The sequence below is a fragment of the Rhinolophus ferrumequinum genome, chromosome 21 (genome assembly GCF_004115265.2).
Source record: "Rhinolophus ferrumequinum isolate MPI-CBG mRhiFer1 chromosome 21, mRhiFer1_v1.p, whole genome shotgun sequence".
Lineage (NCBI taxonomy): Eukaryota > Metazoa > Chordata > Mammalia > Chiroptera > Rhinolophidae > Rhinolophus > Rhinolophus ferrumequinum.
The window spans coordinates 3320258-3341835 of record NC_046304.1 but is presented as its reverse complement, the minus strand read 5'-3'; the positions used below and the strand labels follow the sequence as shown (position 1 = coordinate 3341835).

Below are 21578 nucleotides of genomic sequence, written 5' to 3'. Positions count from 1 at the left end.
TCTGGTGGTGCTGAGTGAGTTGGGTGGGGTGGGGGTCCCAAAGAGTCACTGGAGTGGGACAGGGCTCACTAGGCCGATGCAATTTCAGATTTGGAAATGTTGGGGGATGGTTCAACACAGGAAAAATGGGACCCACCTGTAGGCTGCTTGGGAGGAGGGCTCAACACAGGGATAATGGGAGCTAGTCCTTGTTCTGAAGCCACACAACTCAGTCTTTCCCTGTGCCTCTGGTGCCTCTCAAGTTGCCACCCCTCTGCCAGAGCCCAGGGTGAGTGCCTGTGAGTGAATCTGCATGGACCCTTTAAGAGGACATCTGGATTTCCAGCAGCCTTTCATCTCACCCAGATGGGCAGAATCTTTGCTGATATCCACAGCCAGATGTGGGGACTCCTCTTCCTGGCACTCGGACCCTGGGCTTGGGAGAGCAGTGTGGGCCTCTTTGGGGTGGGGAGCAGCCTCTGCTGCTGAGATGTCCCTTCCGATGCTCAACCACTACATGAGGGTATGGGGCCAGTCCGTTTCATGTCTCCACCCCTCCAACCAGTCTTGACATGGACTCTATATTCTTAGTTATAGGAGTTATGTTCAGCTAGTCTTTAGATGGTTCTCCAAGGTTTTTGTTCTATAATTTAATTGTAATTTCACTGTGGTCAAGCACTGCATGACCACATTGAGGTGATAAGCATAGCATTTACCTACTCCTCCATCTTGCCCGGAATACTCCCCCAGTTCTGTTTTGTGGCTGATAACTCTGCAGCACAGTCCAGCTTCCCTACTGACACCAAGCTTCCTGTGTCCAGCTGGAGGTTGTGATTTTTCTCTCACCAATACTTCAGGGAGAAAGGACCCAGAATTTTTTTTTTAATTAAATAATTTTTTTAGTTTAGTTTAGTTTTTAGTTTAGTGTAGTTTCAGGGTGTCAGAATTTTGAAGAATGGTTCTTTACCAGCCATTGATGGAGGCCAGTTGTATGTGCAGCACATGATACATTAGGGTGTGTCATCTCTGGGTTGTTTACTTTTGTGTTTGCCTCTGTACAGACACTAAGTCTTTTCTTATTGGACGTGTCACCTGATTTTCACCTGCAACTATGGGCCTGTATACCAGACTAGGCCCCTACTTCGCTGTTGCTCCCCATCAGTTACCATAGCCCTGTGAACAAGAGTTTACAGCTTGGCTCAGCATTTGGCTACAGAGATTGGTTTCATGGGAACGTATGCATAGATCCATCCTTTCCTCTTCTCTCCGTCTGTCCTTGGTGTTATATTCTAGCTGTATTCCCGTTAACCTCTTGGGATTTTCTCATAAAGTCTTCCTAAAACAAAGAAGGAACAATTAGGAATTTCCTGTTGTAAAGGTTGTGAATTTGAAGAAGCTGTTGTGAAATCATCTAGCCTTTTAATTGTCCCTTTGCATCTGTGTCTTCCTCTCAGCATTTGTGAGACTACATGGGATGATATATGATTGTGTTACTGTGTGGGCAGACTGTTTAGTCTTCGTAGTATTCCATGTGGTTCAAAGATGACTTTCCACATAGAGAATCCCCTGAACTTGCAGGGGCTAGTGGAGGTGAAGAAGACATGGTGGATACTCAGGGCATATGTAGACCTCCCCTCTCCTCATCTTGGGCTTAGGAAGTCTGGTAATGGTTAAATATTGGTGTTAATATAAAGCTATACCGAAAAGTAACTGCAGTGGTCTTAGCTAGCTGGAGGTCCAGGAATTTGTCCAGGGAAGACTTTCTAGACTGCGCAAGCCTGTCCAGCAAATGTCTGAGACACTTATAGAATACCTGCTATAGCTGTTCATCTCCTGATATGCTGGGGGGTAGAGGGGACCAGAGTTATTGGAAAAGCCAGCTGGTTGCTTGGGATTCCCTGAGAGAGGTGTCTTGAATTATGAGGTTGCTAAGTTTACTTCTTAGGGTATCTTTATCCAGCTTCTTAATTTCTTTTTGGTGATTAACAAGTACAGGAAAATATTAGAACCTTACAATGTATTAGTTAAAAAAAAATTCCCAGATTTACTTGCTTCACTAACTTTTAATTTACGTATTAAATTGAGACAGTAGAAAGATGGCATTTGTTCATTCACATTCTGCTATTTGATGACTGTGCTGGTTACTTTATTATTGGGCAACTTACACTGTCTGGCCTGTGCATGTACTGAGTTGCAGGCAACAAAGTTGGTTAGTAAAGTCTCATAAAGCTGTTTAACTTTGAGTAAAAGTGTTATGTTTTGTTTTGCTGTTGTAGATAAACTTCTTAATCAGATATATAAATATTAAAAACATAAATACAGCATTGTATTTAAAAGATACTTAATAGAATTAACCTAAATGAAAAGTAGTGAGAGCTTATAGAAACACACTAACTGGTATATCAGTGAGGAATTCCACTTGGCTATAAACAACAGGGTCCTGGTTGTAGTGTGGTTGAACACTAAAGGTTTCATTTTCTCACACAAAGAGAAATCAAGATAAATAGTTGTTGCTTTTGTTTCTGTGGCTCAAGGAAATTAAGGTTTTTCGGTTCTTTTGGCCTTTTCTTGCATGGTTCAAGATACCTGTTGATGCTCCAGGCAGCATACCCACATTCCGGGTAGGAGGAAGGAAGAATGAATAGAAGTTGTCCACTTACGTCTTATTGACCAAGAAAGACATGTGACTACTCATGCCTGCAAAGGAATCTGGGACATGTCATAATTTAACTGGACAAATCACTACCTTCCATAAAATTTGAGTTCTGTTTGTACGAAACAGTTGGTGAATGGATATTGAGAAAGCAAATAACATCTTGGCTACAAATAAGATTTTCTTTTCATTTTGATATGAAATACTCTAATGGTTTAAAAAGTTCTAAAGTGACACTTTAGAAGACAATCACGTTGTTTTGTTTAAATAACTATATAATCTCTTTATATCTGTAATGTTGTAATTTGGAAAAAGTGGGACATTTTTGTGGCTTTTTAGAATTATAGAAGGGCAGAAAAATGAAATAAGTCATCTTTTTTAAGGCCCTGTATTGTTTCTGATGTTTCAAGATATGTTGTAAATTGAATTGAAAGTCATCTAAGGACATACTATTTCTGAGTTTATGAAAAGCAAGGAAAGGGTCCATTAAGAAACCAAATATTAACACTTAAAAATGTGGACCTCAGATCCCTTTTATGCTTTGAGAGTTTTTTCAATCTTCATAAAAGAGCTCCTTGGGAATGCTTATGGCATTCATAACTTTTGTAAACATTCCTTTGTCATCTTTGCTCTTGAACTTCCTGTTCTTTTACCCAGTATATTTTCCTAGAAATATTTTTTTCTCTCACATGGTAATGAATAGCAGAATGTGAGTGGATGAAACTGAGTTTTGCCAACGTACTTTTCTTATTGTAGAGGAATGGTTTTCCAGTTCTTGTTACAGTTCTTAGTCTTCAATATGATACGAATGCTAGAAGAGTTCTTTAAATGACAAATGAGATTTTTTTTGTTTTACATGTTTTTTAAGATGATCGATTCTTATTCATATGTAGAAGTGATTGTTTGGTTTCTTGTAGAATTTTCTCTAAATATCACTAATGGCTCAAATGAAAGAAAATCGATCTTATCTGAATATTTTCCTTTTTTCAATAAATTATGGTTGCAGGCAGTGTCAGCCTACTGTGTCACCTCATTGTGAAACAACACCAATTCCGGTTCCTACTCAGATAAGGAATTATCAACGCATAGAGCAGAATCTTACATCTACTGCCAGTTCTGGCACAAATCTACATGGTTCTCCAAGGTAAGCTAGTATTTTTTCCTTCCTAATTTCTTTTTCTTTTAAAAATTTTGTTGTTGTTGTTGTTGAAATATCTGTTACTTTCCATAGCCAACTTAGTCTCTTATATATGTTTATAAAGGAGGTGTACAAAACTTTACAAAAATTCAATAATAAAAATTTTTTTCTAATGGCTCTATTAAACAATTAAGCTTGGCTGAATAATTTAATATGATATGTATATATTTGTGCACAAATATAATTATTTTTAAGAATTGAGGAAAAACTTGTTAAAAAATGAAATCCCAACAGTTGTAGCAGATTGTTACATATTATTTATTTCTTCTACATTCTGAAACCTCACTAAGGTTTCAAAGGAATGACAATGGTTTAAGTCCATAAAGACAAGTAAAATAAGAATAAATGTGCAGTGGATGAGATATTTCAATAAATTTCTGGAAAACAGAAAGAGAATGGAAAATGGATGCCTGCTAATAGCAGGGCAGATGTAAGTGTTCATGCAATCAGAGATTCTGACCAAATGAGAGTAACCATGCCTCATAGTACCCTTAGAGACCTAAATCTCAGAGAACTCAGGTAGAGTAGAGGTATGGAAGTGAGGCATAAGGCTAAAAACAAAAGCAAAAACAAAAAAACTGAATCTGAAGGAAATAGCAAGAATGCAAGGAAAGAAAAGAAACTTATTTTAAAAATTAGTACCCTGGGGCTAGCCCGTGGGTCAGGTGGTTGGAGAGCCGTGCTCCTAACGCGGATGTCGCAGGGTCGATTCCCACATTGGGCCATTGAGCTGTTCCCTCTACAGCTAAGACTGTGAAAAACAGCTCTCCCTGGAGCTGGGCTGCCGTGAGCAGCCGGAGGTTGGCGTGAGCTGCCGTCAGCTACCATGAGAGGCTGGTGGCCAGCGTGAGTGCCCGGCAGCCAGTGTGAGCGGCTGGCAGCCGGCGTGAGCTGCGATGAGCTGTTGTGAGCGGCCGACCGACGACTGGCGACTGACTGTCTCAGCCAGGGAGAACGCAAGGCTTATTATAATACCACCAGCATGGGCCAGGGAGCCGTGTCCTACACAACTAGACTGAGAAACAACAGCTTGAACCGGAGTGGTGGGAGGGTGGGGAATTAGTACCCTTAGAGATAGGTTAGAGACTGGGTCCATAAATAAGAACGAAATGCTATTGAAAACAATGAAAATAAAAAAAAAAACCTCTTGGACATTACAAAACATAGCTAAAATAAAAATAAATGTTGGAAGACAAAGTTGAGGAAGTATCTGAAATAAGTGAATCAAATAAAGATTAAAATATAAATAAAAAATATTCTTCTAGGCATTCCAAAAAGAATAAGTAAACTGATGATGAGGAGGAAAATTTCTAGTAAATAATCAGTTTTTCCCCCCAGAATTGGAGGCTACAAGATTTTAGATTAAAAGGGCCCACCAAATAAATAGCTCAATGAATGGAAAATGATCCTAACCTCCTAACCATCTCGTAGGATTAAATTGAGAAAACTTCTACAAAGGGCGTTTGGCCATATGTGTGAAAATTACTAATGCATGTATCTTTTGATGCAGAACTTCAACTTCTGGTAACTTATTCTACAAATACACAGTCCTTGCCTGTATATGAAATTGCATGTATACAAAGTTGTTAATTGTTATAATAGCAAAGTATGAGAAAGAAGCCAAGTGCCCACCAGTAAGAGACTGGTTTATTATGGTCCATCTATGACAGTGGTACACCTTCCAGAAAGAGTGAAGAAGCTCTCTATGTACTAAGGTAGAAAATTTTTCAAGGTGTATCATAAAATGAAAAACGCAAAATTATTAACACTGTATTAGCAGTAGTTCTCAACGTAAGGTCTGTGGCTCCCCTTTCATAGGGTCCATGAAGACAAAACAATTTCTATAACAAAACTAGGACATTATTTGCTTTTTCACTGTGTTGCCATATGCATTGCTGGTACAAAAGCAATGATGGAAAATCTGCTGGTGCCTTAAAATTCATCAAGGTTGTGGTACCCAACTGTGCTTTTGCTCTTTGTGCTCTTTACCACCATACACTTGTAATACCAAGGAATGTCTTTAATGAAGCAGTAAAATGATTTTATTATTATTTCTCTTTGAAAATCTTAACCTTGAGTGAAATGTAGGCATAAAACACATATTGGAGTAGTTGTCTTAAGGAAAAGCACTTGTATGATTGTTTTAGTTGCAAACTGAACTAGCCACTGTTTTCATGGAATACCATTTTTACTTGAAAGAACAACTGACAAACTATAATTATGGGTATTTGGCAGCCATTTTGTAAAAAATGAAGTAAATCAGTCTGTCATTTCATAGAAAACAAGTGACAAAATTTGAGCTTTTAAGGAAAAATTAGAATTTTGGAAAATTTGTATTCAGATTTTCTCGACAGCTTCTGTTATGTCTCAACAGCCGTTTCTGTTAAGGTTGGTGGTGATATTTTTATGTGAATGTAACTTTTTGGTGTAGTATAATGTGTAAACATTTGGAATATCGGTGTAACTCTGTCAACCAATATTTTCCAAATGACCAAATGTTTAAAAAATCATGCCTAGGGCCGGCCCAGTGGCTCAGGTGTTTGGAGCTCTATGCTCCTGACTCCGATGGCTGCCGGTTCGATTCCCACATGGGCCAGTGTACTCTCAACCACAAGGTTGCCAGTTCAATTCCTCGAGTCCCGCAAGGGATGGTGGGCTGTGCCCCCTACAGCTAGCAACAGCAACTGGCCCTGGAGCTGAGCTGCGCCCTCCACAACTAAGACTGAAAGGACAACGACTTGAGGCTGAACAGCACCCTCCATGGCTAGGATTGAAGGATAGCAACTTGACTTGGAAAAGGGTCCTGAAAGTACACACTGTTCCCCAATAAAGTCCTGTTCCCCTTCCCCATAAAAAAAAAAAAAAATCATGCCTAGATGAAAAGATCGATTCCAAAGACAAGATACTTTGCAAGAGAATGGAGTTTAATGTAACAGAGTACAAAATTTCACTGATGTGGTTTCGGAATTCACATTGCAGCTAATCTTTTAGAAATGACCACTTGCTGAGTTTTTGCGTAGTATCAAAGAAGAGTATCACAGTTATCTGAAAAGGCTATTACAATATCCCTCCCCTTTCCAGTTACTTATTTGTATAAGACTGGATTTCCTTCATATACTTCATCCAAAATCATATGTTGTATAATAGATTGAATGCAGAAACAGTTATGAGAATCCAACTGTTACCTATTCAGCCAGACATTAGAAATTTGCAAAAATGTAAAATAATGTCTATTTTCACTAATTTGTTTTGGAAGATATAATTATTTTTCATAATCTTATATTACATGTAATAAATTTATTATTTTTAATGAGTTAATTACAGTATTAACTTAATGCAGTATATATTAATAGATACAAGTTGCATAAACAAAAACTCTCTGGAATCTTCAGTAATTTTAAGAGTATAAAGGGGACCAAAGACCAAAAAAATTGAAAATGGTATGGTATATAACATGCAAGATGAAAATAAGGTTATACAGTTGACCTTTGAACAACCCAGGAGTTAGGGGCGCCGACCCCTGTGCAGTCAAAAATCTGACTCCCCGAAAACTTAACTACTAATAGCCTACTGTTGACCAGAAGCCTTTCCGATAACATAAACAGTCGATTAACATATTTTGTATGTTACATGTATTATATACTGTATTCTTACAATAAAGTAAGCTAGAGAGAACAAAATATTAAGAAAGTCATAAGGAAGAGAAAATACATTTACAGTATTTATTGAAAAAATCTGCATATAAGTGGACCCATGCAGTTCAAACCTGTGTTCTTCAAGGGTCAACTGTATATTCAGTTTTTTGTTTGCTTGTGTATAAATTAAGGAACTCTGGAAGGACATTAGAAATTAAATATAGTGGTAACCTTTTGAGTAGGATTGAGGAAATGTTGAGAATTAGACAGGATACAAGGATGAGGGAGATTCACTGTATCGTTTTATACATTTAACATTTGCTCCATGTGACTGTGTTATATATTTTTTTAAAAATCTACTTTATGGCATATTGTTAGAAAATTTGAGAAAAAAGGACGGAAATAAAAAGTTCTAGAACCTGCCAGAGAGGGAGTCATTTTATTTTTCTTTTCAGATCTACAGTGGTACGAAGGTCTAACACCAGCCCTATGGGCTTCCTCCGGTTGGGATCCTGCTCCCCAGCGCCAGCAGACACAGTACAGACAGTTGGACGAAGACTCTCTACTGGCTCTTCCAGGCCTTATTCACCTTCCCCTTTGGGTAAGAAGAGTTTAAAGCATTGTTTTCAACTTTTTTTCACTATGACAAATCTGACATGACACTCTCTTTAGGAACATTAGTTCACGATGGCAGTTGAGTCTCAGTTGATTGGGAGCCATATCCCACCCATCTAAGTATACCTTATGGCCAACTCCCTCTTGAGAATCTCTGTATAAGTCTGTTGGGACCTCTACTAGAAATATAATGATGCAAATGCATATTATGGATCAAAAACATCTCCATTGGGTTTGGGCCCTAAACACAGTCTGATACCCTAGATAAAGTACATAAAATGCCTACTCTACTTACCACTCAGATTTATGAGAATTAAAAGACAATAATGTACATAACAGCACTGGGTTACATTCACCAGAGGTCTTCCAACTTCGGGAGGGATATGATGGCGGCTTCATTACAATCTTCCCACCTCTCCTCGAAACCATATACAGCAACAAGGAGAATGCTAAAACAAACAAGCAAGCAAAGAGTAAGCAACAACAACAACAAAAATCCAATCAAACAAAATCAAACCTGAAACCACAGTTTTAGTGAAACTAAGAGATAAAGAAAATGCTCCAAGTTCAGAATACGTGAAAGAGAGGCCAAAGCAATTGAAATTGCAGAATCTGTGAGAAACAGCATTGATATGGTGGGGAAGGACAGGCAGTACAGGGAGAGTTCAGTAGTGGCAGATTTCAAAACTGTGAAAAGAAAAAAAAAATACACACACACACACACACACACAAATATATAATATGTATAATTTCTAAAAGAAAATGGCCCCCACCCTCAGCCAAAACTGCTGGAGTAGGACTAACAGGGTATGGGAGGAAATCTCAGGAGGAGGCAGAGTGAGAAGGATTGAAGTAGTGCCCAGAAGCCCTAATTTAAAAATAAAATAGGGCCCACCCAGACTCGGAGGTCGCTGGCTCGATTCCCACATGGGCCAGTGAGCTGCGCCCTCTACAGCTAAGATTGTGAACAACAGCTCTCCCTGGAGCTGGACTGCTGTGAGCAGCCAGAGGTAGTCGGCCTGGGCTGCTGTGGACTGCTGTGGGCTGCTAGTTGATGCTGCAGGCTACCATGTTCTGCCAGGAGCGGCCAGTGGCCAGCATGTGTGTCCGGCAGCTGGCGAGAGCAGCTGTGAGTGGCCGACCGGTGACCAACTGCCCCCGGGGGGGGGGGGGGGGGGAGGAGCGCAAGGCTCATACTACCAGCATGGGCCAGGGAGCTGTGTCCTACACAACTAGACTGAGAAACAGTGGCTTGAACTGAAGTGTGTGTGTGTGGGGTGGGGGGAGATGGAAAAGGTGGGGGGAAGAATTTTAAAAAATTAATAAATTAAAAAAAACAAAAACAAAACAAAAACCCACAATGATAATGTTTTGTTTTTTTAAGTTTATATTACCACCTCACCTGTTGCAGTGATTTTAAAGCTGTTTTTAGCTGAAAAAATTTTTTCAAACAAAATCTTGGCCCTCCTTCACCCCCTCGGCAGCTCCTGAGGCACTCCAGGGTCTCCAGAGACAAGTTGCAAAACTTATCCTTGCATTCAAGGAAAAGGCCTTTCCCAGGATCTAATCTTTGCCTGCCTACCTGACCACTTGGTCAGTGCCTCTTCTTTTTTATAGACAAATGTCTCTTGTCTGCTTAAACTCCCTGAAGTCTTCCCTAACTCTCCCCTTTGTTGGTTTGGGTTCTCAGAGGTGGATGCAGAGATGTGCAAGAGAGATTGCACACCTGTGATGGGTAAAAGGAAGGAAGCAGGAGTCGACAAGGAGCCCTTCAGACTGCTGTGCAGATCTGACCACTGAGAGAGAAAGGAAGGAGGAGTTCTGACTGTAGTGAGTTCTAAGAAGGCTTTAGCCAGGCTGAAGGAGTAGCTTCCCCCAGGCACTAAATAAGTTGTCCAAATTCCCTGACCAGCCTCAACCATATCTAGTCCAGGGCTGGGAACAGCCCTGGGGAGCTTGCCTTAGCAGGAACATGGTGGGTTGAGAGGAACAGCAGCTGGGCTGTCAGTCAGCTCCACAGCCGAAAACACTTGCTGCAAACTCTTTGGACTCCCCTGTCTTAAAGACATACCTGTTACAGGCATTGGTTTATTTATGTGGTTTTCTTTCCTGGTGATCTTGTTTTAAAGCAGGTTATATGGTTTTTGGTCCTAGTGTGCCCAGCACCCAGCACATTGGTTGCTTAGAGTTAGCCGAACTAAATCTTTGCTAATTTAGTTTTGTAAACCGTAATATACCGTGCAATTTGTGCATGTGTTGCCTATTTTCATCCTTTATTAGTTTTGAATCATTTCTCCTTCCTTTCCCCATTTTCCTTCTTCATAGTTGGTACCATTCCTGAGCAATTAAGTCAGTGCTGCTGTGGACATCCTCAGAGCCATGAATCCAGGAGTAGAAACTCATCAGGTAGGAGCTGTATTTGGTATATTAATAATTTAAATCCTGTTATAAGTGGATTTGAATTATGGTTTTCTAGTCTTATCAAAAGAACAGAATTGATATAAAATATTTTCTCTGCTACCCTGTTTTTTAGAATCACGGTCTAATATGTTTAAGCATATGAGATAGCCAATAAATTATCTTTTTTAGGTATATGATTCTTTTATGAAAATAAGTCTTAGGAATTAAGTAATTTAGCTAAATTTTGGTCATTATCACACAAATAATGAATATCAACCTAGGAATGAAATTTTGTTATTTTGATTAATACTATTCTTGACAAGAGATACGTTAGCATCAGATAAAAAAGAAATATAGATCTTTGTTTGCTTTATTATAGAATATAATTATATATTCTATACCTTCTATAGAATATATATGTATCTGCAAGGATATGTGTGAATCATACTTTTTTAAGTCAAATTTTATTGCATGTGCATTTGAGGAGTTGGCCAGTTAAAGGAATTCTGTTATTTAGGAAGGCACTTTTTTCTAAATTTAGTTTTTCATATTCTGTGTTTCCTTAAATATAAAACTTAGCTTTTTTCAGATCATAATATTTTGCCATTAATTTTATTTGTGTGTGTGTGTATATATATATATATATATATATATATATATATATATATACACATACATGTATCTGTGTGCATTTAAAAGATTAAATATCAAATTTAGGATGAGTAAGCCAGAGTGGTCAGTAGCAAAAGCTCCTATTGGTGTCTGTTTTTGGAAAGATGATGATTATAAATCACGAAGAAGGTTTGTGTGTCCTTAATGTTACTGGTGGTAGTTTGGTTTGCAAGAGGCGCCAAAGAATTTGTAACTGGAGGTCAAGGCTTAATGGAACTTCAGTTGGCAACAAGGTTTGTGTGGGGGGAATTCCCTTGTTGTTGCCAACTGTTCACCATATCAAGACTCTTATCTCCCAGGCTCTTGATATAATGTCCCCTTAACAGGCAAGAATATCTGTGGACAAGTGTTTTCTTTGTAGAAAATATGGATACTTTAGGTTTTAAATGAATGTCATTAATGAAACTGACAAATATAAATATCCATATGCTTATTTTTTTAAACAAAGTCCAGGAAAGGTGTATTGTCTTTCTGGTTTTCTTTCCCACTATATATATATATATATATATATATATTTAAATAAGGGGTTATTCTGGGTTAGTTTGAAAAGTTTACTTCAGTTGCTATGTGAGAAAAGAGAATAATTGCATTGATATACCCAAGTATGTATTCATATAAAGGGTAGAAATCATCTTGGTCAATGTAGGTTCTTGTTGTTTTCATTAACATTAAGCATTTACTATATATTTCTCTTTGGTCCTGACTAGACCATGCATTAATCTGAGTTAGTTGCTAGCTGCTGATAAAAACATTTAATATGCCCACCATCAACTTTTGTATCCTGAGACTGCCAATGACAGTGTGCTTGTCACTGTTTTGTCAAGGATGCCCAAAAATAAGTCTCTTGCCAAGTAAACACTTTTAGAATATCTCATGAAAAACAAGACATTCACTGAAATTCTCACTTTAAGAATTTCTTCTTGAGTTTTTGCCATGTACTTCTTCACTTTGAGTTAATGTTGCACCCATTTTCTTGGTAGGTTCTCCAGTGCCGCAGGCTCAGTCACCACAGTCTTTCTTATTGGGTGCTAGACTGCAGAGCACCCCCACCCTCACTGACATCTACCAGAACAAGCAGAAGCTCAGAAAGCAGCACTCTGACCCTGTGTGCCCATCCCACGCCGGGGCTGGGTACAGCTACTCTCCTCAGCCCAATCGGCCTGGCAGCCTAGGGACCTCTCCCACCAAGCACATGGGGTCCTCTCCACGGAGTTCTGACTGGTTCTTTAAAACCCCTTTGCCAACAATCATTGGCTCTCCTACTAAGGTGTGTTTATTAAACCCTTTGTAGGTGTTTATAATTTTGTTAAATTTAACATTTGTGAAGTGGAACATAGGGTGCTGGATGGAGAGCCAAGGTTCAATAACACATTACAAGAGAAATTTAAACAGAGAAGCCTGTTACTCACAGGCTTCTTGAATTGTTCACTGGCATTTTGAAAGAAATGCCCAGCACACCTTGGGGAGCCATACAGGGATGTCAAGGTAGGGTGCAGACAGAGGGAGACAGGACCTGGGCACATGCCCTTATTAGGGTTTGTGGGTGGAGTGCTTTGGGGTTCCTGGCTAAGGCCAGATTGATCAGGGTTCTGGTAAGCTCCATGGGGGTCTTATCTAAGGGGCACACCGTGGGAGGTGGGGGAGACTGTTGATGGCAATGACTTTTGGGGGAGCTTATATTTGCTTGTGACTCTGTGGGCTGCTATCTAAGGCATGCTCTTGCAAGAGGAGCTAGTGTCAGTTTAAGGTCTCTGCAGGCCACTTGGCCAAACAAATTAGATGCAGAAGCAGCAATACCATGGAGCAGCTGAGCTGAACTCTCTGCAGTAGGTCATGGACTAGTAAGTGCTTTATGGGAAGGATTCATGGTGAGACTGGCTACAATTTAATGAGCACTTGTGCCAGGCACAGTGTAAGTCCTTTACTTGCTGAATGTGTTATATATATTATCCCTTGGATGAACTGTCCAAGGTTACAGAGGCTGTAAGCAGAAGAGCCAGTATTTGAATCTGATCTAATGAACTCCAGAGTCTATGCTCCTGACTGCTGTGCCATGCAGCCTGACAATTCTGAATGCTTTATACATCGTAATAACTAGCTTACATTTGTTTCTTTAGACCACAGCTCCTTTCAAAATCCCTAAAACACAAGCATCTTCCAACCTACTAGCCTTGGTTCCTCGTCACGGGCCTTCTGAAGGGCAGGCTAAAGATGGGAATGACCCACGTGAATGCTCTCATTGTCTCCTCATACAAGGAAATGAGAGGCAGAAGTCTGAGCAGCAGAACAAGGCAGTGTTTGGCAGGTAAAAGACGCTGCTTCCTTTAAGCCTTAAACATGACCACTATAATAGTACATATATTTCTATTATAAAAACAAGACCAAATTACTTTAATAGCTGGTTTATGCCACATGGGTAGTGATATGAACTGTGTACATTTGGAATCTCTGCAAACCATAGATGCTTCCTGTAACTAAATGAAGAGCTCTTCCTGAATTTCCTGAATATTCTATTTCTGCCTTTTGTTTATTTTGGTTATGGAAGTTTATCTCTACCTTGAATTGTTTGGTATCTATTTTTTGTTTCCTTGTTCTCTGACTTCCCATTAACCTTTTTATGGCTTAGCTTAAATCACTCTTATTATTTAAATGTCTGGATTTTAAAAATACTTTTTCCATTATTAACATTACTCTTCTAGATCTGTCAGTACTGGAAAATTATCAGATCAACAAGTAAAGACACCTTTCGGTGGACATCAGGGCAGCACAGATAGTTTAAATACAGAACGACCGATGGATATAGGTAAATAAAATCTTTTTTTTTTTAAGGCATGTAATTTATTAGCATATGCATTAACTGCCTATTGCTGCTGTAACAAAGTACCACAAACTTAGTGGCTTAAAACAACCCAAATGCATTATCTCATGGTTCTGGAGGTCAGAAGTCTCAAATGGAGCTCACTGGGCTAAACTCAAGGGGTTGACGGGGCTGGTTTTTTCTGGAGGCTCTAGGAGAGAATGTGTTCCTTTTCCAGTTTCTAGAGACTGCCCTCATTCCTTGGCTCACGATCCCCTGCCATCTTGAAAGCCAGCAATGGCCATTCTGTAGACTCTGATTTGCCTCCCTGTTCTACATTTAAAGGACCCACTGGATAATCCAGGATTATCTCTTTATTTTATGGTCAACTGATTAGCAATTATGGTTCCATCTGCAACTTTAATTTCCTTTTGCCATGTAACATAGCCTATTTAAAGGTCCCAGGGTTTAGGACATGGACTTCTTTGGCTGGGGTGGGAGGTTGTTATTCTACTTATCTATTTCTATTGACTGTTCATGAACTTAATGACCCAGATTTCTTCACTTCATCTCTGTCATTCATCTTTCTCAGTAGCCCATCATGACAGGGGCTTGTGCTGTATCTTGATGATCAACAACCTATGAGTTAGAAGAAATTTTGACTAAGATTGTTTTTTATCAGTAGGATAATACTGGCTAAAGTGGCTAAAGTTAGCTTAAACACACATGTACTCTTAAGTATTTCTTATACAACAAGTAGATCCTATAAGGAACCGTAGGTCGTGAAGATCCCTGGCCCTTTCACAGTTGTTCCAGAGACTCTTAATATCTATAGACACACATCTAGATTACTTGGAGTACTTGTCAAAAAAAGGGCAGATTCCAGACCATAATCCTGACTTGTTTAATCAAAATTTCTGGGAATGGATTCTAGGTATCTGTGTTTTATAATAAGCTTCCCACATGATTGTTATGTACACTTAAATTTGGGAATCACTATTGTAACCTCTTTATTCTTATTTTCTCTATAATTTTTATATTGACTCTCCTATGAGCATCCAAAGGAGGAAATATCTGGCCCAGCAAATACCTGGTTAAACATGATTTCTAATCCAAGTGAAATATTGTAGAACTTTATTTCACTCCGCTCTCTTCTTGCTTGCATAGTTTTTGAAGAGAAGTCCAGTATAATTCTTACTCTTGTTCCTCTATAGGTGAGGTATTGTTTTTTTCTTTGGCTTATTGCAAGAGTTTTCTTTGTCTTTGATTTTCTGAAGTTTGAATATGATATGCATAGGTGTAGATTTTTTGGTATTCTCCTTTGGTATTCTGAGCTTCCTGGATCTGTGATTTGGTTCTGTCATTAATTTTGGAAAATTGTTGGCCATTACTACTTTAACTATTTCTACTATTCCTTTTTCTCTTTCCTCTCCTTCTGATATTCCCATTATGCACACGTTACTCTTTTGTAGTTGTCTCACAGTTCTTGGATATTCTGTGGTGTGGTTTTTCTTCATCTTTTTGCTTTTCAATTTTTGAAGTTCCTATTGACATGTCTTCCAGCTAACTGATTTTCTCCTCAGCCATGTCCAGTCTTCTGATGAGCTCATCAAATGCATTTATTATTCATTTATGTTACAATAATTTTGATTTATAGTTTCCTTTTGATTCTTTCTTAGAGTTTCCACACTCTGCTTATGTTACCCATTTATAGCTATAAATTCCCCTCTAAACACTTCTTTAGCTACATCCCATAACTTTTGGTATGTTGTGTGTTTATTTTCATTTATATTAAGTATTTTCTAATAGTTCTTGTGGTTTTTGTCTTTGACCATTGGTTGTTTGGGACTTGTTCGATTCCCGTATATTTGTGAGTCCACTAAATTTCCTTCTGTTACTGATTTTAATTTTATTCTGTTTTGGTTGGAGAACTACTTTGCTGAATTTCAGTCATTTAAAATGTATTAAGGATTATTTTATGGCCTAAATATGGTCTTATCTCAGAAAATATTCCATGTGTACTTGAGAAGAATGTGTATTCTGGGACTGTTGGATATAGTGTTCTATAGATGTCTGTTAGGTCCAGTTGATTTATATTTCCTCGATAATATTCTGCTTACTTGTTCTATCTATTATTGAAAGTAAGGAATTGAACTCTCCAGCTATTGTTGAATTGTTTGTTACTTTCTTCAGTCTGTCATTTTGTTTCATGTATTTTGGGGTTTTATCGTTACGTGTATATATATTTAAAATTGTTATGTCTTTAACCCGTACAGCTTTCCTATGGCGGTTCTTTGCATGATCTATGAGGTGTGATAAAAAAATACAGTGAATGTTTAAATTAAAAAATATATATTACAATAAAAGACACATTGCCATTAATCCCCCTCAAAGTACTCCCCCTTGCTTCGAATACACTTATCCCATCATTCTTGCCACTTTCTGAAGCAGTTCTGGAAGTTCTCTTTTGTGAGTATCTTTAGTTGCACTGTCATGGCAGCTTATTTGACAGAAATTGCCATACCAGAAGCAATGTGTTGAGAGGAACATTGTCAAGATAGAGGATGAGGGCCAGCCTGGTGGTTCAGGTGGTTGGAACGCCCTGCTCCTAACGCTGAGGTCGCCAGTTCAATACCCACATGGGCCAATGAGCTGTGCTCACTACAGCTAAGATTGTGAACAACAGTTCTCCTTGACCTGGGCTGCCGTGAGCAGCAGGAAGTTGGCGTGAGCTGCCGTGGGCTGCCGTGACCTGCTGTGAGTGGCCGACCAACAACTGGCGACCAACTGCCTCAGCCAGGGGGAGCGCAAGGTTCATAATACCAGCATGGGCCAGGAAGCCATATCCTACACAAATAGACTGAGAAACAATGACTTGAAACGGGGGGAAGGGGGGCAGGTGGAAGGATGGGGAGAAGAAAAGATAGAGGATGAAACTGCCCATTTCTCAGGCCATTTTCTATGAGTACGATTAACAATCAAGGTGATGTTAATTGTGTTTTTTGACCTTGATGGAATTGTGTGAGCTGCGTTTGTACCCAGGAACACTATGGTGAACTCTGAATGTTATAGGGCTTATTAGAGCATTTAAGAAATGATGTGCATAGAAAATGGCCTAAGAAATGGGCAAACGGTTTCATCCTCCATCATGACAACTCTCTGTGTCACATATCACTTCTGGAATGGCGATTTCTGTCAAATAAAAACATTACGGTGTGTTCTCATTCGCCTTATTTACCAGATCTGGCATCGTGCGACTTCTGGCTCTTCCCCAAAGTCAAAATGACCATGAAAGGTTAACGTATTGAGGACATTGAGGCAGCCACGACAGTACAACTAAGACACTTACAAAAGAGGGCTTTTAGAACTGATTCAGAAAGTGGCAAGAACAATAGGATAAGGATAAGTGTGTTTGAAGTTAGGGGGAGTATTTTGAGGATTAATGGCAATGTGTCATTTTACTGTAATTTTTTTTTTTTTATATTTAAACATTCACCGTATTTTTTTATCACACCCTATATCATTTCCCATCATTTTACTTTCCATCTATTTGTATCTTTGAATCTAAAACTTGTCTTCTGTACAACATGTACTTGAGTCTTGTTTATTTAATCTAGTCTGACAGTCTCTACCTCTTTGATTGGACTATTTAATCCATTCACATTTACTATTATTATTGATATACCGTGTTTCCTTGAAAATAAGAGCTAGCCAGACCATCAGCTCTAATGCATCTTTTGGAGCAAAAAATAATATAAGACCCAGTCTTAATTTAATATAAGACTGGGTATAATATAATAATATAATATAATCATAATGTGATTATAATATAATGTAATACCGGGTCCTATATTAATTTTTTCTCCAGAAGACACATTAGAGCTGATGGTCTGGCTAGGTCTTATTTTCGGGGAAACATGATAGTTAGATTTATATATGCATTTTGTTTGTTGTTTTCTATACATGTCATGTCTTTTTGTTCCTGTGTTCTTCTTTTACTGCTTTCTTTTGCATTAAGTGAATATTTTCCAGTGTAACAATTTGTTCCCTTTAATGACGTTTTTCACTTTTTAAAGTTATTTTCTTACTGTGTTTCCCCAAAAATAAGACCTAATCGGAAAATAAGCCCTAGCATGATTTTTCAGGATGAAATCCCCTGAACATAAGCCCTAATGCATCTTTTGGAGCAAAAATTAATATAAGACCCGGTCTTATTTTCAGGGAAACACAGTAGTTTGCTTACAATATTCATGTTATTAGATTCTACTTTAGATTTACACTAACTTCCAGTGAAATACAGATGCGTTACTCCTATGTAGCTCTATTCCCTCCCCTTTTTAGTGCTAATATTGTTATACATATTCTATATCCAATGATACATTGTTGTAGTTATTACTTTTATAATTTTATCTTTCAAAGAAACTAAGAAAGAAGATGAAGTATATATTTGTAATTTGTTACATTAACCTTCTTATTTACCACTTCTGTTTTTCTTTATTTGTGTGTGTGTGTGTGTGTGTGTGTGTGTGTGTGTGTGTGTGTGTGTATTCAAGTTGCCATCTGGTGTCACTACATTATTCCAATACAGCTTTGCTCTTACTTGCCTCCTTTGTGCTCTCATTATCAAATATATTACATTCCTATGTCTTACAGGCCCAACGATACAATTATAAACATGTTGTTTTATACAGGTGCTTTTTTAAGTCAGTTAAGGAAAGAAAGGTGAAGGAATATGCAATTATACTGTGTTTTGTAATTATTAATACATAATTAATTACTTTTATCAGCACTCTATTCTTCCCCCATGTAGATTGGAATTCCTGTCTGGGCTGAGTTGCTTTTGAGTTGTTGGACTCCTCTTGGTATTTCTTAAAAGGCAGGTGTGCTAACAAATTCTCCCAGCTTTTGGTTGTTGCGGAATGTCTTTATTTTGCCTTCATATTTTAAAGGGTTTTGCTTGATTTACAGTTTTTTTCTCAGCATTTTAAATCTGACATTTCGCTGCCCACAGGCCTCCATTCTTTCTGATCATAAGTTAGCTGTTAATCTTTCTGGGTTCCTTTGCATGTGAGAATTCTCAAGATTTTTCTCTTAGTCTTGGGCTTTTACTGTTTTACTGTGGTGTTTCCGGGTACGGATCTCTGAGTTTATCTTACTTTGAGTTTGTTGAGCTTCTTTGGTACATAGATTAATGTTTTTCATCAAACTTGAGAAGTTTTCAGGCATTATTTATTTGGATATTTTTTCTGCTGCTTTCTGTCTCTCCTCTCCTGGTATTTTTCATTATCCATATATAGATACATTTAATGGTGTCTTATATTTCCCTAAGACATCGTTCCTTTCAATTCATTCTCTTTTCTCTCTATTCTTCAGATTGTATAATCTCTATTGATTGATCTTGAAGTTTATGGACTTTTTTTTTTCCCTGCCAGTTCAAATCTGCTGTTGAGCCTCTGTAGTGAATTTTCATTTCAGTTATTCTTTTTAACTCCAGAATTCCCATTTGGTTCTTTTTTTCATAATTTCTCTTTTCATTGATATTCTCCATTTGATGAGACATTGTCAGCATGTTTTCCTTTAGTTACTTGAACATGTTTAAAATAGCTGCTTTAAAATGAAGTCTTTGCTAATTTTGACATTTGAGCCTTCTCAAGGGCAGTTTCTGTTGCTTGCTTACCTTCCTGTGTATGGTAACTCTATTGTTTATTTGCTTATATCATGATTTTTTAGTTGGAAACTGGATATTTTCTATTTTGGTAGTAATTCTGGATGCTGATCCTCTAGTCCCCCACCCTTCGGCTTGTTGTTTTTAGCTTGTTTATTTGTTTAGTCTTGGCTGGACTATTTCAGTGAAGTCTATTTACCCTATAGTATAAAGCCTCTGATGTCATTTCTCAGAGGGCACAGCATTAGGCATTTGTACAGTTACCTTGGGGTGACAATGGTCTTAGCAAGACTGACTATTTCTCTGATCTCTCAAACTGTCTACCTCTGTTGGTATCACACCAAGCTAGTAGCCTCCACTGATGGCCAACTGATTGCTGTATTATTTTCGACAGTAAATTGTTGGGGCATAAATTGTTCCATGGTCTTATTTAATTAAATTCTGGCCCTTTTGCAGAAGTTGTCTCTAAAGCCAGTCTTCTTTGAGCCTTGTTCTGACCATAGGAGGGCTCTTCTTAGCTGTCTCTTTCCCTGGTTCTCTCTGTTGAACTTCTACATGGTCTGTGTTTGTTAGCTTGTTCCTCTCATAGAACTACCAGCTGCTCCTTATTTCTTACCATCATAGTCTTCATTGTTTTTGACAGTGCCTTTAGGCGTAAAGTCCCCCATGATCTCTTTCAAGTAAAGTCAGTTTCCTTGGGGAGATTTTCAGAATTCTCTGTTCTCTTGCCTCCTCCAGCCGCCGGGAAATCCTATGCACAATTACCCTAGAGCTGGGCATGATGACAGTGGCCCATTTCTCTTAGAGTGACATCTCTGCTTTGTGAGCTAGGTGCTGGTAGGGGTGGAAGCCCTTCTTGGCTTGTCTCTATTAGCATGGAACCTCTGCCCTTAGTGACAGGTGAACTGGGGTGAGGGAAGTAAGGGCCCTAGTATTTGATCTGCCGGCCTAGGTTAGAACTTCCACTCCATGAGAAGGGGCTGGGTAAGGAGACAGTTCTTACTGAGATGTAGTAGATATTTTTGAATAGATGTGTCATTTCCTGTATGCCCTAGGACAATTTCCAGAGACTTTAAATGGTTGTTTTTTAAAAAATAATTTTCACCACTTATGCTTGTTTCACTGGGGAGCAGTTCTGCGGTGCTGCTCCTCACACTTCACACTGCTCTTCTGGAAGTCATTTCTTTTATGTGCTTTTAACCAAAAGTCACTGAGTCACTAGAAGTGGGACAGTTTTGAAAACAGCTTTCCTGAGTGAGCATATCATGTCTCATTCTTCTTAAAAATAAATTTAAATTTCATAGATTTTATAAGTTGTACATGAATATGTGTAATAATTTAAGTCCAAGTTTATGGATTTGAAATCAGGTATTTTCCTAATATTTAGGCATAAAATATGTATTTGACAATTTTTATCCTTTTTCCTTTCTCACTTCCACATAAATTTTATTATAATCATTTGAAATTACAGATTTCTTTTTCTAATTATGAAGTTTCAGTTTCTGAAAATAAAAGCTGTTGATAGTAGGAAAAATTTAAGACCTTAGGGGCAAAACAGGGTCACTGGCACTTAATATATACCCATGACCATATACTTTTATACCTACTAAAAATCATGGAGATACTACATTAAGTAAAGAGAATATCTATGTCATTTTGTACATCTTGTGTAATAATAGATACTAGTTAATTAATTTCCTCTTACTGTTCCCTTGCTCCCTAGAAGATTTTTATGATCTCTCTCTTCTGCTGTTAATTAAATGCTTTAAGTTATACTCCATTGCAAATAAGATGGACACTGAGAGGCAATTTTGTTTCTCTATCTGCTTCAGTGTCTCTCCTTTAAGCTTATGATTTGTGTTGTTTTCATACAAATCTGTGGTCTCAGAAATGTAATGTTTTTCAGATGCTTGAGTGTGAAAATGCTTTGGACAACTTTTATTGATTCTGCTATTTGGTGGATG

The 21578-nt window shown here is 38.2% G+C and overlaps 1 protein-coding gene across 2 annotated transcripts in view; it reads left to right on the top strand.

The window, feature by feature from the left end:
- Positions 1-21578, top strand: part of ULK2 (unc-51 like autophagy activating kinase 2) — an 89095-nt gene that overhangs the window by 53992 nt on the left and 13525 nt on the right. For both annotated transcript variants that reach the window (XM_033090096.1, XM_033090097.1), the window contains 6 exons: positions 3639-3776; positions 7921-8066; positions 10406-10486; positions 12133-12419; positions 13270-13457; positions 13852-13955. In XM_033090096.1, the coding sequence (XP_032945987.1) occupies positions 3639-3776; positions 7921-8066; positions 10406-10486; positions 12133-12419; positions 13270-13457; positions 13852-13955 (944 nt within the window). The remainder of the gene's footprint in view (positions 1-3638; positions 3777-7920; positions 8067-10405; positions 10487-12132; positions 12420-13269; positions 13458-13851; positions 13956-21578) is intronic.